General features: G+C 31.4%; 2 protein-coding genes across 3 annotated transcripts in view; both read right to left on the minus strand.

Annotated features, from left to right (window-relative positions):
• LOC109343523 lies at positions 1-16,197 on the minus strand. The gene is made up of 4 exons (XM_019581860.1): positions 16,187-16,197; positions 14,294-14,300; positions 886-1,098; positions 1-355 (listed from the first exon to the last, which is right to left on the minus strand). Exons 3-4 carry the CDS (start codon positions 1,067-1,069, stop codon positions 15-17), a joined length of 525 nt encoding a protein of 174 aa, XP_019437405.1. The 5' UTR covers positions 1,070-1,098; positions 14,294-14,300; positions 16,187-16,197; the 3' UTR covers positions 1-14.
• LOC109343521 (UPF0400 protein C337.03-like) overlaps positions 15,370-19,329 on the minus strand; it is an 18,320-nt gene continuing 14,360 nt past the window's right edge. For both annotated transcript variants that reach the window (XM_019581859.1, XM_019581858.1), the window contains exons 4-9: positions 18,868-18,987; positions 18,638-18,794; positions 17,493-17,632; positions 17,362-17,397; positions 15,934-16,916; positions 15,370-15,669 (exon numbers count right to left, since the gene is read on the minus strand). In XM_019581859.1, the coding sequence (XP_019437404.1) occupies positions 16,113-16,916; positions 17,362-17,397; positions 17,493-17,632; positions 18,638-18,794; positions 18,868-18,987 (1,257 nt within the window). In that variant the 3' untranslated portion in view covers positions 15,370-15,669; positions 15,934-16,112. The remainder of the gene's footprint in view (positions 15,670-15,933; positions 16,917-17,361; positions 17,398-17,492; positions 17,633-18,637; positions 18,795-18,867; positions 18,988-19,329) is intronic.

Here is a 19,329-nt window from a genome sequence, read left to right on the forward strand (position 1 = left end):
GGGACAGACGATCTTTATTTACCACCACATAAGGTGATGTCTCTCTTGGAAGGTCTAAAAGTCAAAGCATTTAGGCTATATATGCAAAGATTAGCTCTTCTTGCTTTAATGGCTATCTCATTAGAAGTACTTTTGTAACCAGGAACATTGCATGAGGAGATTGAACTTCCTATTAAGTTAGCCTCACAAGAAGATGAAACTTCAGAATCTTCTGCACATCTCACTCCATCAACTGATGGTATTTCAAGCTTGTACATACCATACTTATTTGTGGTTCTATTCACTGAAATTGAAATCTGCTCTTCAGTTTTTTCTGAGACTACTTTGAACATGCAATCTATTCTGACCTCAGCACCTGCAAATATAATTATAACAACAAAATGTGTAAAGGTTCTTTTTGATTTCTCAGTACCAAAAAACATGCAAATCAAGGGTTCACCACATTTCACAAGATACAGTAAATATTATGTTCAAAAGCTTTGAGGCAACCAATAAGGCATTCATTCAGTAGTGTAAGGCTCCACTAAATCTTCAGGAAAACGAAAATATCAAAGGTTTAATTTGTAGGAGCGACATTTGTTAGGTTAGGAGATGCCCCAAAGTGGATAGTTCCCTTAACAAAAATGTAAGGGAATATCTTTCGTAGTACCAAAAAAGCTTTGAGGTATGCAATTTTTTCTTTGCGAAGTTGTTAGTCACCATAATGCAAGATTGTTTGCCTAGTAACTCAAAGTTATAAGTTTAAGGCCCGAAAACAACTCTTGAATAAAGTTGTATATATGTACCTCGTGAGACTCCGATAAGTGGAAGCCTCGTGCACGCTCAATTAAGTTGATTCTCACAAATAGTGAAATATTGAAAGTTGAGGTTATTGTGACATATTACCTGACAAGAAGTAGCTATGTCTGGAAAAGCTGTTATTGGAGCAGATATCACAATAAACAAAACCCATCACACTGATTTGTGAGTTAGGGAACCTTGCCTTCCCTGGAACCTTGGTTTTTACAGGTTCAACTTCCAAAAACAATGTAAACAAAGATAAAACAAGCAAAACAGTAATGATATTCATGGCCAACTTAGAAAAGAAGCTTCTTTATGATGTGCAACTATTATTGCTTTGCTTTCAGAGCATAGTTGAAGATGATTTTGCTGTGTGTGTGGATAAAGAAGGGAGAAGGTGTTAGTTGAAGAAACAAGTTCAAGCAACAAGGTTGAAATGATTTATCTTTTTCATAAGAAACAAAGACATGTGAATGTTATTTGGCAAGATATAGAGATTATGAGTAGGAGAGAGAGAAGGTAGTAGATTCTCTTGTTTTGGAAAAGACACAAAATAGATTGTTTCTATTGGTTCATTGAGTAATGTTCAGCTAGTGGTTTAAATAGAGATACTAGATGTGAAAAGGGTATATAAAATAGAGATGAATCTATTCCAATTTAGTATCCCAAACATTATTATGTCTATTTACATGTAAATATGTAGATTTAATATATTGTTTTATAAAATTAAATTAAAATAAAATATTATTTTTTATTTGTTGACAAATATTGATTGATTCAAAATAGAGATTCCCATAAAAGTGTTGTGGAGTATTGAAGAATTATTGATATCACGTTTTTCTCTTACCCTTTCTATAATGTTATTTGGGGAATACTCCACTTGCTTCATTTTAATGTTTAAGATTATACATATAATTTATAAAATCAATAAATAATATACAACAAATTTATACAAATTTACTAAAATAATTTTATTTAATTGAATGAGTAGCTTTTAGTAAATGGAGGAGGAAATACCAAGAAAGTAACTAAAATACTTGATATAATTGTTTTAGTTTAATCATTTAATGAGAAGTTGGAATTTTGAATCCATGTTAGGAATGCAAATATGTTTGACTGGGAGAGTTTTGTTATATATATTAGTTTTATTTCGCTCTAGGTGGATGATTTCATCAAATTCGATCCAATGGATGAAGGATATGTATGATTTAGACAAAAATATGATAAGAGCATTTATTTTAGAGTAAAGGTCTATCTTCCGTACCAAAATTTTTGCTTATACCAATTTAATCAATAGAAAATTGGAAAATCTAAAATGGTTTAAAAATTATTAAATGTAGATTAAATTAGTCAATTTTAACATTTTTATAATCCTGATAAAAACTATTTTAAATCATTTTCATAATTTTTGATTACTCTTATAAATTTTAATTTTTGAGGATGAAATTGTTATATAAATATTCAGTCTCGATTTTAATATGCATCTAAAGTTCTAAACCAGTTATTTATTACATTCATTTACTAAATGTGAATCTGAGTATTGCAGATGTAAAAAGGATAAGGCATTAAAGAATAGCATGAGAGAGGAGAGGAAGAGCATTCATGTCGTTCATGTGCAATTCAGAGCAGAGTCACAGTTATCGGAAAGTGTCATTTCAGAGAAGCTATTAAAAAGGTGAAATTACTACTGGTCCCTTCACAAAATCAATGTTACACTGTATGCATCAAATTTTGGACTAAATTATTTCTTTCTGGTGTTGCTCATCTTTTCAATTATTGAGAAATATAAATTACTCATGGTCCCTTCTTTCCAAGTGTATTATTATGTCAATCAAATTAATTCTCGGGAGTAATACACATCTTACCAAAGCAATTTAATATACTTTTTTTCCAATTTTGAATTCAGAGTACTATCCTTTTCTCTCGGTTTAAAGGAATTAGCAAGTCTGGTTTGAAACCATGAGGAGCGCAAATTATATTCTTAGACTATGTTTCAGAGTTACGAGGGAAAGAGAATGAGTAAGATCAAAGATAGTCATCTCTTTATTTAGGAGTATGAAATAATTTAAATGAGAGATGATAAACTAATGTTATTGTAAGAATTTTTTTCTTTTAAAAATATAATTAACAATGAAAATAGACATATTGTGAATCTGAAAACCCTCCAAAATATTCTTCTTTCATTCATTTAACTCTCAACTAAGAGGAGGCTTTCCAAAACATTCTCTTACTGAGAAGTCATGAATTCAAACCTTCTAAACAATATCTACGTCATTACATCTGAATCTTATCCATTAAGTCACTCTACATAATTCTTTTGAAAGCTTGATTTTGCACAAACTTCATTTTGTAGAAAAGTGAATTTGAATTCGCTTTTTTCGCATTAAATAATTGCTTATATAATATACTGTTGAATGCTAATTAGATAAAGCATTCTCAAATGAGTGATACATAGTGTCCAACATGGTCCTAGCTCAAGTAACTCAATGTGTATATAGTTCTTGTGCTTAGAATATTGGACATGATTGTTTTAATTTATATAAGAATTCTAAACTTATTCATGGTTATAGATTGAATTCTAAACTTCATTAATATGATACTTTGTGTAATATTTATGTATCTTTTATAGTGATACATCACTGTTTTTAGTATTTGGAAAGGAAGTGTGTTTGTAAAGTGATGGATGACCATCATAACTTACACATAAGAATTAAGATCTTCTAATCTATTTGTCTATGTCTAACTCATTACTATCAATAGGTTTTTGACAAATATGAATCAAATAAATATTAAATTAATTGTTAAATTAAGAATATTACATATAGTAGTATTTGATTTGTTGGGAATAGAGGGATAAAATTATTTTAGCATAGATGATTTCTATTCTACACACAATATTTTAATATATTAAGTTTGTTGATATAACCAATGATATTCTTACTATATGACTAAAGAACTAATTCTTTCATGGTACGTGATCATTCCTCTCAACAAGTATAATTCTTAGGAATCGAATTGTTGATCATTTTGTCTATCTAAGAATATAATATGGACTTATTTTTCTGGACCAACACTAACTTTTACTGTATTAAGTTAATTATGCAAAGTTGAGATTTTTATTTAGGCAAAGTGGAATATCATTGGAAGTTACATTATTTAGGGTAAGTGGTTATACATTAGTGTTTTTGGAAGTTAATAATGTTGGAAGATATATCTAATATCCAAAATATTTCCACTCACTCTCCACCGTACTCATTCTCAATCTTAATCCGAACAATTCCAAACTCTAAACAATAAACTTTTTATTCATCTATCAAATAAATTATTTTTAACACTAATTTAGACTTTCCTCTTGTTTCTATTCTTCACTTCCTATTCAAGAATCAAACTTAAATAGTTAGTTTATAAAGTTTTACTCAACCCAAAATTCATTTTAAGTGTTTCCAAAATTCATTTTAAATTGTTGAGTCGTTGAATATGCATGATGATATTGTAACAATGTTAAAAGTAATAAGTTATGGAGGATGGTGTGATTTGTTATGATGTGGTTCATATTGGTGATGAGGAATGAGTTAATCTTCTCTAATAAGGAGGTGAGATATGTGCATATTATGGATTTGATCCAAGCTAGATCTTGAACTTGGTTTAATTCAAAAGTTGGTCCAACTTCTTTGCTTTTTCCTAAACTGGTGTAATGATCTTAAATCTTGTATAAATTTATATTCCAAAAAGATCACAAATCAGTCTTTCTTGTATTGGGTTAGCACCCCTTTACTTCTGCTTATCAAAAAAAAAGTTTCTACCTTTGACAACATATCTGTAAAAAATTTGCATTTCAATTTTCACAAAATCTCATTCTCAAATATTTCATAATTCATAATATGGCTCATATGGGTAGCAAATATATGAATTTTGATAGATTTGAATTCTAAAGGATAGATGAAAAATTATATATCAATCCATATAAATTTATTTAAATTATTTGAAGTTATTCAATTTATCCATATATAAACATGCATAACTCTATTTTTATGGATTTGAATGAATGAATATTCAACCTATTTGATTTTTTATTAAAAAAAATTTCTTTTAAAAATTATTATCTCAATAATATTTTTCAAAATCCTCCCTTTTGAGAAATGCACTTTTAAAAAAACTTAAAAATCATTTTTTAAAGTGTTTTTAATTTTTTTTAAAAGTGATTTTTGAACTTTTAAATAAAATATTTTTTTTCCAATATTCTACATTGACGTTTAAGGTTGTATATGTAAATTTTTAACAAATATTTACATATGTTATGCACTTGAGAACAAATTTTAAATATTAATTACATGCACATGTCTTATAATTGATTTTAATTTAACAAAAAATTCAAAGTTAGAGTGAGAAATAAAAGATTCAAAATGAGAGTGATAAACACTACAAGAAATAAAAGATTCAAAATGAGAGTGATAAACACTACAAGAACGTGAAAAATGAGATAATGAATAAAATTGAAAACAAATAATACAGTTTTTGAAAGTTTGTTTTTTAGATTAATTTAATATTCATCAAAGTAGATATATTCATGGATATCTATTTGATATAATGGTTAAGTTCAAATCCTCAATTATAAAAGTTGCTCATTAAGTTATATCCATTTAAATACATATGTTATAATTGATGAATTTGGATGAATTTAATTTATTATTTGATTGTATTTTGAATTGTTAAATTTTTTACCACCTCTGATGGCTCATTTGCCACGATGTCATCATATAATGCCTCCATCCCTTTAAAACAATAAATCACAAAATAATTTGAATCCTTAAATTCATTTAAGCCAGAACATTCATTCCTCATCCACTTGTAAAATCAGTTAGTATTCATTATTTCTAGGTTATCGTACACAAATCAATTATCCCAAATAAATAAGTATAATCTTTCTTTATGGAAATACACACTTGGAATAAAGAACATTCTAAAATTTTATCAAAATGTAATAATGTCATAAAATGGATAAAATAAAATACAATGGATATAATAATAAATAAAAATAAAATAAAAATGAAAGTAAAAAATAAAAGTTAAAGAAAATTGAAATTGAGGAGTAATGCAAGAGCTAATTGTGATTATAGATGGCAAAATGGGCAAAGTCTGCGAATCGGCTGACATAGCTTGCAATTTTCTGCAAGCAGGGCATAAAAATTTTCTTCACTTGTCCGTTTGTCCGCAATGTCCACATGCATTTCTATTGGGCAATGCAGGAAGTCCGCTAACATGTTATTGTTAGAAATTAAATATGAAAAATTCAAATAATATATGATATCGTGGCAAATGATTTTCTTAATTATTTAATTCTTTTTTAATGTATTGTATGATTTTATTAATTAATTATTTATTTATAAATGTCCGCAGACCGCCCACATGCCTGCTAGCCCGTTTTAAAACGAATATGACATGCAATTTTTGTCCGTTAAGAAAATGCAGACATGCCACGTCCACTTAAATTTTACATGTATTTGCGAATACAAACAAAACGGATTAGGCGACTTGTTTTGCCATCTCTAACTGTAAGGGACGGGGTTAAGCATTTCTACAAGTTTTCGGTACATAATATTTACACAAGTTGGAAGCAAATAAAACATTAATAAAATTTGATATACATGATTTTAACATAGTTTATCTGAGTTTTGACTCCAAAGTTTCATAAACATTGAAGTTACTTTATATATCACATAAGAAACGATATGATATAAGTAGGAAGGCCAACTGCACGTATCGAAGACGAAGTCACTCTTGGAAAAGGGTTGACCAGGTTTGCACAAGTTGGGTGTCCAAAGTCAGAATGATCATTATTAAATCTTTTCGAATAGGGAATCTGGCCAACAAACACAAATCACCACTTTGCCATGAGTTATAGGTTTTTTAGGCCATCTGAGCCCGTTTCAGGCCCGAAAAGGACATTTTAATAATTTTAGCAAACTCTGTTTTATTTCTTCTCCTTCTTTGGATAATTTTTCATTAGGTTTTCCTTGAAGTTTTTAAGCACTTTTGGGATGTGGCCGTCCAGTTTATCTTATGCTTAAATAAAAGTTCGAGAGTGTTCTCTTTCTAGTAGATTCTAGAGTTTTATCTATCAAGTTTGTTGCTTACAAACTTATGTTTCGTTCTAGGTTTGGTGCTTGTAACTCTTTGTATTTTCGACTACATGAAAAGGGCATCCAATAAGGTTTAAAATAGGAAATTTCTCAATAGAGTCAAAATTAAAATATTTTCTCCATCTAATTTGACACTAATAAAAATTTGGTGAGGTTATAATATTTGAAGGAAAGACACTAGATTGCAAGAAACTAAATTATAGCATGCTATCGTGTCCCAATTTTTGGCTATGTAACCTCTTTTGGAGTCATCAACACGTCTTTTGCGTTTAAAATATGGAAAATTCAATTTAAGTTCAAATTAGGATAAAATGGTCTTTTATATTAGAGTTTGAGTTCAGGAGTCGATTACAAACTGAGAAAGGATTAGCACATCGTCCGCCCGTAAATAAACGGTACCCTAACTAATTGCATGAATTATTTAAAATAAATTGTTTAAACAATTTTTTTGTGTGTCTGACAATAGTTAATCTTGCTCCTACGTATCTCCAGGTGAAATAGAGAAATCAAGATTATGTAGTTCTGTGTTAAAAACTAGTATGTTGGTTTGATAAAAAATTAGAATTTTGTTTGAGGTGGAATTAATAGACAAAGAGTTAATGTTGATTATTTACCCTCTTCCCACTTACATAAATAGAAGAAGCAGTACAAGTGATCAGTTTTCAGCTCTAAGTAAGGAGAAAGAGACAATAGGAGTCATAACATCGCTATTGAATTCCAAAAATAATAATTTTTACTTAAAAGAATTGGTTTGCACATTACAAAGAATACTTGAATAAAATTTCATAGTTAATTAAGTGATAATATAGTTTTTAATTATTTTAGATATGAAATTAATAGCATAGAGACAGTGTTAGTTGTAGACTTTTTATCCATTTTCAGAGAAGTTAGAGACAACTTGATCGTGAGCGTACTATAAAAATCAATAAAAATCGTTCGATAAAGAATAAATAAATAATTATTATTAAAAAAGATTTAATTATTTTATGATTAACAAATTGATTTGGAATTGAATTTTATTAAATTAAAGAAAATCGTTAATTATTATCCCCAGTCAGGGGATTAAATTACTAGTTTTATGGATATAATATAAGTTTAACTATTATTCAATTTAGGGAAAAATGTATAAAACCCCCTAAACTTTATACATTTTGTAAGGAGGCATATGTATTTTTGTTTTCCTAATTACTCCTTAAACTTTATCATTTAATGAAATTGGTCCCTATACAAATATATTGTTAAATTAATCATAGATAATAAGGAAATTCATGCAATACATTATATTAAAAAGTAATCATGTATATATATATATAATATTTATAAAACTTAGTTATTTGATTATCTTATTCTTAAATCAATATTCATTTCACTCATATCTTCCCATAACAATTAGACAATTACAATAATAATTTCATCATGTGTTTTAATGATAAAATATTTACACATAAAAGCAAGCATTAAGTAGCTACTTTAGAAGACACTGCATTGGACTTTGAAGGGTGCTGAGAGAAATAAAGTTCAAAAACTATCAGTGATCACCTACACTATAATTTTTATTACCAAAATATAAAACGATAAAACAAACAAAATGAAGCACCACTATCTGAGTTCCTAAGCAAACATTTGGAAATGCAAACAATTTGACAAGAGTTTATGAGAAGATGTAAGTGAGATGAATATTGATTTAAGAATTAGATACTCAAATAATGAAGTTGTACAAGTATATATATGCATGATTACTTTGTTTTCATCTACTGAATCCCAAAAAGAAAGACAAAGTGACAAACTTTTGAATATACCTTAAATCAACGTACACACTTTCCATAGGAGTGTATAATATGCTTGATTTGGCACAATCCTTTAACTTGTGAAGTGCATTGCCATAATTGAGGTTCTGTAGACTGTACCTTATTTGTGACATGAGTGTCATGATCCGATTTTCGGTTGGAAGACCGGCTTTGCGACTTAGGAAGAGGCAAACTCGATTTCTATCTCTCCCAATTAATTTTGGTGTAGAAGCTTCAATGCTCTGATGTAAATTAGATGCTCAATTACTGAGCTCATGATTCTAGCAGTAGCCTTAGTGTATCAACGAAGACCAAATTATGGTGAAAATACATGCGACTTATTGTTTTATGAATTCATCAAGAAATCTCTTGATTTAATGTCTGTACATTTTTAATCGATTAACCCTATTATTAATCGATTAACTGCAACAGTGTTCTGTTCTGCGCATAAATCGGAAAAGCAGGATTGGTGATCCGCTACACTTATTCACCCCCTCTAACTGTGTTTTACCTTATTGGTACCCAATACAATATAACCAAAATAATAACTTGTATAAATGAAGAAGAAGAAGATAAAAGTACAAGAACCCACACCATAGTCCAACTTTTTTGAGCATTAGTCATCTATTCAAAGATTAAATGCTTTTGATTCCAAATCAGGTTACGAAATCATATTTTTGCACCTCATTTGTCAACTTCATTCCCTCTGAATTTATATGAACTAAACACCTAAGAACAACCTAAAATGAGAGAATTGAAATGTAAAGAAGAAGAATTACAGAGAATTTACAATGTATAAAAGTGGTGAAATGCCTCCTCCTTTTATATGCAAGCTGAGGGGCGCCTGTCCCCCCTTTCTGGTCGCTCAACGCCTGACCAGGCGGTTTGGCACACCCAAAGCTGGTGGGTCAGTAGGTTGTCACATCTTGGTCAGCTAGCTTGGATAACCTATTGTGGGCTAGATTATACGCATGTTGACACCTCCAACTTGGGTGTTCAGAGCATAGGTCATGCATGAGATCATGTGCTTGGCCTTCAAGTAAAGAATAGGCAAGTTGCTTGATGATTTGGTCAAGCTTTCTTCATGGTTAGGTTTGTTGCACCTGCTTTGGCACCTGGCCCCTATTGCCCACGTGTGGCTGCCTATTTCTTCATGGTGATGGAACCTACATTTCTTCAAGCCGAAGCAACCTTTGTCCCATATTTTTTGAGTTAATTTTAATTGGTTACTTAGAACTTTGAGCATGATTTCTTTAAGTCTAGGTATGCTTTTGAGTTATGCATTTTACTTAACATACCTAGCTTGGGTTTCTTCAAGGTATGGTAATGTACCTTTCTTCAAGCTTGAGTCATATTTTTGGTTACAAGTTAAGCACATAGCATGTCATGCTCAACTTGTTTGTTTGGAGCATTTCTTTTTTAGCTTTTGGCTTGTGAATTAGCATGAATTCTTGGCCATCATTTGGATTAATTCTTTTTTATTCAATTTCCTACAAAAATTCAAGGAGAACTTGGACAAGAGATGGTCAAAAACTAACTTATTCAAACCTACAAAATTTATCTTAAAAAGTGTTGAATTAAGTTGCTTTTCACATTTTTGTATAGGATAAGTGTCATGAAAAATGTGTCAAAATTAGATATATTTTGCACCTATCAAGCAATTGTTCCATTTAGTAAGTGATAATTGAAAAAGGTAAGTTATAATTTTTTACTTCTAACACATAAGGTAATCACATTGTTTTTTGTGTATTACATATATTTTCATTAGGTCACTTTTTAATAATAGTTTTATTCATGAAGATGAGACATTGTTAGCAATTTTAGTGATGAGGGGATATTGAGCTATGCAGTGAAGATGATGAGGTTGAGTTTGTGACTGATGAACCGAGTACTATAACATATGCAACACAATGATGTGAACAACTAAGGGTTATACCATCGCGAATGAGAGAGCTAACTTCATATGGCACTTCATCACATAGATGACACTAATAATCCAGGATCTTATTAAAATTATTGTAATTGTTATTTTGACAATATTATCCTATTTAAAATAATAATAATCTATTAATATATATTGTTTTTTAATAATATTATAAAAGAAAATCATTTATGGCCTAAACGATTCCAAACTCTAAGTTCTGTATAGTTTAAAATTTATAAAATAATAAAAGAAACTGAAATTGTCCTGTTCAGGCATGATTTCAACAGAAGCTGTGACATGTAGTTATGATTATGTTAGGTCTCATAGGGCTCTCTAACTCACTTAGAGGGGGTGAATAGGTGATATGGTACATAATTATCGTTGCTTGATAAACAAACAGATTATACAAATTCACACAGTGTTTAATCGATTAACACCCGCTATAATCGATTAACTAGATCTGCAGATAATCGATTAACTAAACAACCTAATCGATTATTCAGTTCTTGTTCTATGAAAAATAGTTTTCTTTGACTTCCAAGATTACCAAGATTCAACTAAACTTATATGTCCTTCTTTTAGATGATTAAGAACAGTAAATGCACATAACAAAATATGCAACTAACTCAGAATAATATGCATCTGAAGTTAAGTAAATCATGTAATACAAAAATGTAAAGAGTTAAGAGTTGAGAAGAATGAGACACAACTTTTATCCTGGTTCATTTGTGGGACCGCTTGTAAACTACATCCAGGTCTCCTTTATAATCTTGGGAGATTTTTCTTCACTATGGAAATTATATGTTCTTTTACAAAAAAACTTTCAATATAAGACACAGGACGCTCCTTTCTTGGAACTGTTGAACATCTCACATTGGTTTCACTACTCAGTTCGTTTACACAGATACTCACACCTTTCGCGACTCTAGCCCCAACCTCTGTTTCGCTCAAACCAAGACCTATTCATCTCATGAAGACATTTACCTAACCACGGCTAGGGTTTTCCCAAACCAATTCTCTTTCAATCATGATATAAACACACCGAGAGAATGTGTTGTTGCCTTGTCTAAAATCTTTCAAGTTATTGATACACCTAATTGTGCAGAATAATCACTCTTTTTGAATCTAAGAACCCATCTAAAAATCTCACAATTAGAATACAGAAAATGTGAGATGCAAAGTTTCTTTTAAAAAAATATTTGACTATGAAGATCTTTGGGGATCTTTATAAAGATTCTCCCTTTTCACTTTTTCAAAAGAACACTTTGAAAATCTCTCTAAAGATATGAAAGTGAAAGAGCAATGATTTTCAGAACAATGTGAAAAATCATTTTTTCGTGTATGTGTTCTAACTATATGAAAATATGTTCATGTAATTATGAAGCAATATGAAAAACTTGGGTTTATATACAATTTTGTTTTCAGCAACATTTAATCGATTAACGATTCTTTAAAAGACAAGAAACCAGAAATTGCAGCAACCCTTAATCGATATTTCAAGTAATTGCTAAACTCTAGAATATTTGTGTGTATAATTAAGGATATTTCATCACTAAATAGCTAAGAAATTAATCTCTATCAAACTTCAAATGTGGTTAGTTCATTATATATTGGATGAAATGATACCTTGTTATTTCCAACAAAAACTTCATAACCCTAGGGGGGAATGTTCATATACCTTCATCTAATCATAAATCTCTAGACTTTTAAAGCAACAAACTCTCCTTATATTATTTCATACATTTCCAAAGATTGGCGCCCCCTATAAATATCTCCTACATATAAATTACCTTTGCTGCCTTCCGATCTAGAATACAAATAGCCTTACTAAATTCATGAATATTATCATCTTTTAGTATAATCAAGGATATTCTTTATTATTTGGGTAAGAAACTAATCTATTTCGGCGTTTGTGATTGTCTCTTCCAACAAGTATCGATTTTAGGAATCAAGCATTTGACATTTGGCGAAATACGATGTAGCTGCATATAAACTTCCTTATCACATAGTTTAATAAATGGCTTTAATAGTTTAATTTTTCTTGGAAAGTAAAATTCCTGCCACCTCCAAGTGGTCTCAGTGAATTGTCACTTAACTTCTTGAAATACAAATAAAGTGTTGGTCTAGTGGTATAAGGTCTCATTAGATTTTAGGATGACCAAAATGTTAGGGATTTAATTTCTGGGAGTGACACTTGTTTGGAGAGGCAATCGCACACCCAAAAGAAATTAATTCATTAACTAAAGAGTTAGGAGATATTCTTAATGGTACCAAAAAAAACTTGTTGAACTAGATTCTATTAGACAACAACTATCCATTTGGGTTTAGGCCCTTGATCAACATTACCATGTCCGAAAATAATAGAATAATGATAAAAAATGTCTTTAATTAAAATCCATATGATGGGTCACCAAATTCCATAACCCTATTCTTTGACAAAAAAACCTCATCTAATATTCTCATTGCACAATTGATTATTCAAAATATAAATGAATTCTCACATTAAATAGAATTCACATTAGAGTCATTGTCCACAATACTCAACTCACCATCACCCTCAACTTACAACTATGGATGCCAACAGGTACGGGCGGACATGAGTAGTAGCTACCTGTTTCGAAATAGGATAACAACACCCATATCGACCCATACTCGTGTGGGTTTTTTGTGGGTATTCTGTGTACCCGCAGGGTAAAATGGGTACCTGTGAGTTTCCTATATTTTCATTGAATTTCTAATTTCCTATTTCTATTATGTTTTAAATGAGATAAAATTTAATTATTTGTGTATTTTGAATGAATATTTGGCAAAAATGCTAAATCTAATGAAATTTTCTGTTTTTGTGGTTTGCTATTCTCATTTACTTAACAAAAAATATTTTTTTTCTTTACAAGACATGTGTGTTTTTACACATGTAATAATATTTGTAGCGTGTTTCACCATCAAATTCAATAAAAGATGTAAACAAAGTAAAAGGAAAAGATATACATAGTGTAATGAAGGTTATGATAATATATATTTTTATTTTAATTAAAAATAATATAGTAATCATATACATAATGGGTACCAGCAGGTACAAGTACCATAATACTAATACCCACCTGTATGTACTACATATATTTTTAAAAACTCGTTTTTAAAACACGCGGGTATCCGTTTGTAACACGTACCCGTGCCCATACGGGTTTTACCCATGGATATCCACTGGTACGGGTTTTTTGTCATCCCTATTTACAACCCATTGTGGTTATGTGACAAGTCTTGTGAATGGGTTGATGATAATTGGATATGATGGCAATTCAATGGACAATTAGTTGTGATGTAAACAAAGATTAGATGACCTAAAGATGGATGCAGGCTGGGTAAGTCAGTTTAGGGCTAATAAAATGTGAGGAACAATATCTTTGTACAATTTTGAAATTGCCTTGGGACTTAACTAGTTTGGGATGGCTCCGACCTATAAAGCATCAATATCAATAGGGGTATGCATTCGATAATATGCATATAAAATACATGCATAAAATTAATAAGACATAGTAAACATATAATTGTTATGAGAGACAAAATGAAAATTATATTTTCATAAGAAGTTATTGCCTAGTGTGCACAAATAGGAATAATATCAATCCATTAATCCACCATCAATATTATACAAATATATTTTCTCTTCTTTTTTCTTATACTACAAGTATAGATGATAAAATGGGCAACGCCCGTGGGCTCGCTTGTATAGCACACAAATTTTTGCAAGCATGACATATAAATTTTGTTCATTTGTCAGCTTTGTCCAACTTGGTTGTCCGTCAAGCTCGCAGATATTTCTATAGGGCAATGTGGGCGATCTTTGAGACATAATTTAAGGAAAAAATAAAAAAATTCAAATAAATTATTATGTAATATGATTTAATGTCAAAAAATTGTAAGTAATATGATATGATCTACTTCATATAAAATATCAAAGTTTTTTCAAAATTTTGTTCTCTTCAACTACTTTATTTAACTTCTTTTTATTTTTATATTATTTTTTAAATTTATTTGTCAATGCCCACGGGTCACTTGTGTACTCTTTAGCCCATTTTAAAACGAGCAAGACATGTCATTTTGACTGTTAAGACAATCTGGACATGCGCACATCCACTTAATGTTTTGCGAGCACGAAAAAAACAAGTCGGACAACCCATTTTGCCATCTCTTACTACAATTCCACTAGATTGAATGTTGTATTTCTTTCTTCTACTTAATTGATTTTCTACTTAATTGATTAATTATTATGCTTTCTATTTTTCTCCCTTTTAAAATGTTGTCCTACAATAATTTTGGAGTCTAGGAGATATGAGAAAAATATTTTAAGAATATTGAAGAGTATCGAAAAGTGTCAAAACTATAATTTAACTATTTTTCAAACAAAAATAAAGTTATACTCAATGTATACTTATCAATGAAATATGGAAGAGTATTGATATAGAATAGATGAAGAATATTGAAGTTTCTATGTTTCCTAGGCTCCAACTCTAAATATGCAACCACTGGGTGCCAAGTTTGTCTGTTCCTTTCACTTTATGACAACACAGTTCACACTATGATTGCATGATACACTTTCAGGGACTAAAGTGTAATATCCATCTCTCCGGCATCATAGTGATGAATGGCAACATTGCCAAGGACCAAAATATCTATGTACTAGATATTATAACTAGAATAATTCAAACATAAACATTTTAACAAACCTTGTCATGTCTAACTAAAAATAATGTTTGTAATTAACCTGACTCATAAAACATAGTTTATAATCCAGCACAATTTATATATAAAACCATAACATACAAACACAAGGACTGGTCTGTACACTATCCACCTACAGGGAAAGATGCAAGTCATTGGAAGATATGCATGCTAACTTTGACAAGCCTACAACCCTCCAATATCACACATCTAATACCCCAAGGTAACAACATCAACTATGTTTTACAATCATCAGAAGATAAATTACCCTACGCAATAAAACCTTTATCCTCAATGTACCACAGAATAAAAATTAGAGTAAATATTCATTCCAGTCCTTCATGTTTTTCGACCTTACAAGTTTGGTCCCTCTAAAATTGAAAAACTCAAAATGGTTCCCCAAAATTTTATATGCGGGTCAAATTAATCATTTTTAGCATGTTTTATAACACCTGCTAAAGACTAATTTGACCCACATTTAAAATTTTTGGGAACCATTTTGGGTTTTTCAATTTTTGAAGGACCAAACTGGTAAGGTCGAAAAACATAAGGGGCTGAAATAAGCATTTACTCTAAAAATTATTAACTCCAGAAAATTAATACTATATAAAAACTACAGAGGTTACAGAACATTTACTATGTGCACATCTGAGTGTAGGAACAATCAGATTCCAATAGCAATGTTATGGATTAAGGATCCACAAAGGCTTTTTCCCAGCAACCATTGTTTACCTTGAAGAAGCTCTAACGCTAGGAATGTTACTGTCGGGACATCGGGGTCATAGGCATTGATGAAGGCTGGTTATAGTAATTTCCATCTGTACCCTGAAAACCCTGATATGCACTCATTGGAGAAGGAGCGAAAAGGGAGACGCCATTCAGGGAATCCCCGACAGATGGATAGGCTTGCATTGATGGCTGTTGTGCCACGCCGTAGCTGTATGCCATACTGCTAAATGATCCAGCAGTCTGCATGAACTGTGGCACTGGGTACTGCTGCAGCATTGGTGGTGGTGGTGGCAATGGGGGAGGTGATGATGACGGTAGAGGTGGAAGTTCGTTCGGAGTAGATTGCTGGTTGGTAGAAGATCCATTGTGTTGAATAGATTCAGGAAGTGAAAAAGAAGGGAGTGGTTGTTGTTGAGGATGCTGAGATGGTAGATAAGATGACTGGTCATTTTCAAGTCTGATCCTCTTCTCAGAATGATAATCAGCAGAAGACTCTTTCATCGGATCGCTGCTAATAACCCCTTCAGATGCTAAGGAGGATAGCACGTAAGACAGCATCTGTGCAGACGAAGTCGAAGCAGTCAGTTTTGCTGCCACTGCAGCAGCTGCAGACTTTCGTGGATCTTCCTCGATATGTCCAGATTTTTGAGGAAAAGATGCCTGTGGTGAGTACATTAATTGAACTGATTGCTCCCTATCATCAGAAATAAAACTTCCGGATGCCAAGGAGGTTCGGATTTCCTTAGAGCCCTGTTCAGCTAATGACGGAATATTGTTGCCATTCAGTAGTTGTTGGCAGGTATTACCTGCCTGTTCTGACTGAACACGTGCCGCCTGAAATGTTAAAAGAAATATTATAAGAAACAAATTGATGTCTATCAATCATGTCCTAAGGCATTAAAGACCCTCCCCACCAATGGGAACTTTTTTTATATAAAACTGGATCAACAAAAACAAAGAACACAAAATGTAGAATAAAGACAGAAGAAAGAGAATCTGAGAATCGCAACAGAAAAACAAGGCTCGTTTTTTTTCGTTTGACCTACGGATACTGCTGTTTTCTTTTGACTTTATTTCACCCGATGATAAAGAACTAATGTCCCTCATAGAAAAAAGTTACTCAACCATTGACCATCAGATAAATGACAGGTCAATTTTTAGTTCTCATGTCATTGGGCTTAAAATCAATAGTGAGAATTCTGTATCTCATATATCTATAAAATATAGAAAATAAGAGAAACTACATAATTTACTGAATGAAATTGGATAGGTTCCAAACCTGAATCTGGCTTCGGACCTGACCAAGCTTGATTTCCTAAGGAACAAAACCATGTCAGAATTACATGATATAGGCTTTTGAGCACTTCTGCAAAGATAAATTTAGTTGTCAAACAAATAAGTTTTTTTAACCTGATTTTGGAGAGCCTCTCTCAGGTGAGACACAAGGGTAGCTCTTGATGATTCTATTGAAGTTAATTGCTCGATGCATTCCCGAAGTACGGAATTGTGCCCCTGAAGTTCATCCACAAGTGCAGATCCATGGAATTGCCCTACTCGTTGATAATTAAACAGCCAAGGATGTCAACATGTATTCCAAGTCAATTCAACATTTTAACTACAAAACTATCAATGATTTTTTTTTTGCATAACATGAGAACACATACACTAAGTGCATGAGATGAATAAGTGATTGAACAGAAAGCTAAAAATCAGATATTGACTTGAGCTAATGCAATCAATCACCAAAAACATGACTCAGGAAGGTTTACTCCATGTAACTTTTGCAGAATTGTAGTTTTTGATAAAAATACCAATGATGTCGATTGATTCATGTAGGTAATTTAAGTGTATTATGGTAGAGTTGGAAACTACCATTAGGAACATCCTAGAAGATTATATTATAGCCATCTCATGCTTTGTGTTGCCCATTTTCACTCTGTACTAACATCTATTGGGTGATACGGCTTTTATCATTCGGTTTTCGTCCTACATAACAAAACCAAGAATTTTGAAAATATTTTAGTCAGCTTCTTTTTCTATGATATATTTAAGACAGCTTCTTATTGCTTATACCATTTTCAAAAAAATTCAAGGGGTAGTGGAAACTGAAGAGATGATATCATGAGTTATGACATCTACCTGGACTAATTAGGGTCTAAAAAAGTATCCATGTTACAGATTTTTCTCTTCCTCTTTATTTCATTAATAATAGTTAAAAAAATTGCAGCTCAGTGCATGAAGCTCCCACTTAGTGGGGTCTGGGGAAGGTAGATGTACGCAGCCTTCCCCCGCAATCGGAGAGGTTGTTTCCAGTTCATTAATAATAGTTGATTAACCCTAATTTGCATTTTTCATCTAAGCTGAGTTGGCTACTTTTGAGTCAAACCAAAAACTCCAATGAACCTTTTGGCACTCAGGCAGTACAAATACAATAATAAAATAAAACCGGCAAATAAGTTATTCATGCTCAAGGCCGAAGACTCACTCATATGTCGAATCACAAATTCACAATTACTACAAATAGGGACACAAAAAAAGTAAGCAGTTGATCATACCGGAATCACTATCATGACTTATTTCCTTATCCGCTTTTTCAATACAGCTAATGGCATTCCTGCATTTACTCAATACAACATCTTCATCTGTTTGCCCTCCATAAATAACATGATAACCTGAAACTATTTTCTCCAGTGCATTCCCAGCCGACGGCCTCTGCGAAAGGAGAGAATTAAGTATAGGATGAAGAGATATACACACATAATCAAATAAATACAGAAACTATTACCAGTTTCATGCTCATGGGTTTAACGTCACGGTTGTTATTTTCCACATGCCTCCCAACAAACTCTTCCTTGAGAAGTTGACCGCGAGAACCAAAAACTTTTCTTTCTTCCCATATACCAATCTGCATAAAGGAGACAGTGATTGTGTAACCCAAGAAAGCCATTGTTTCACATAATTTATTATCTATTATACTACAAAAAGTTAAAGTACATTAGAAACAGGAAACATTAAATAAATTAGATATTTTATGAAAGTTCAATTATAAGAGAAAGGAGGAATGCTACAATCCTAGCATTCCTACAAGCAAATGGCATTTCATTATTAGAGCAACCCTAAACCTGTGAATCGGCCAATGATGGTGAAGTGAGTTGAAGCAAAGAGCATACTATTTCAATTAAGTTACTTCAAGTAACCACCATCAATTTAGGACAACCAAAGAATGTTTCTCGAAAGTGAAATTATT

Source organism: Lupinus angustifolius, chromosome LG03, assembly GCF_001865875.1.
Source record: "Lupinus angustifolius cultivar Tanjil chromosome LG03, LupAngTanjil_v1.0, whole genome shotgun sequence".
Lineage (NCBI taxonomy): Eukaryota > Viridiplantae > Streptophyta > Magnoliopsida > Fabales > Fabaceae > Lupinus > Lupinus angustifolius.

Coding starts and splice junctions, on each gene's coding strand:
- LOC109343523 (XM_019581860.1), bottom strand. CDS start 1,069: ATGAATATCATTACTGTTTTGCTTGTTTTATCTTTGTTTACATTGTTT. Junction 356..885: donor ACATAGCTACTTCTTGTCAG/GTAATATGTCAC, acceptor TTATATTTGCAG/GTGCTGAGGTCAGAATAGAT.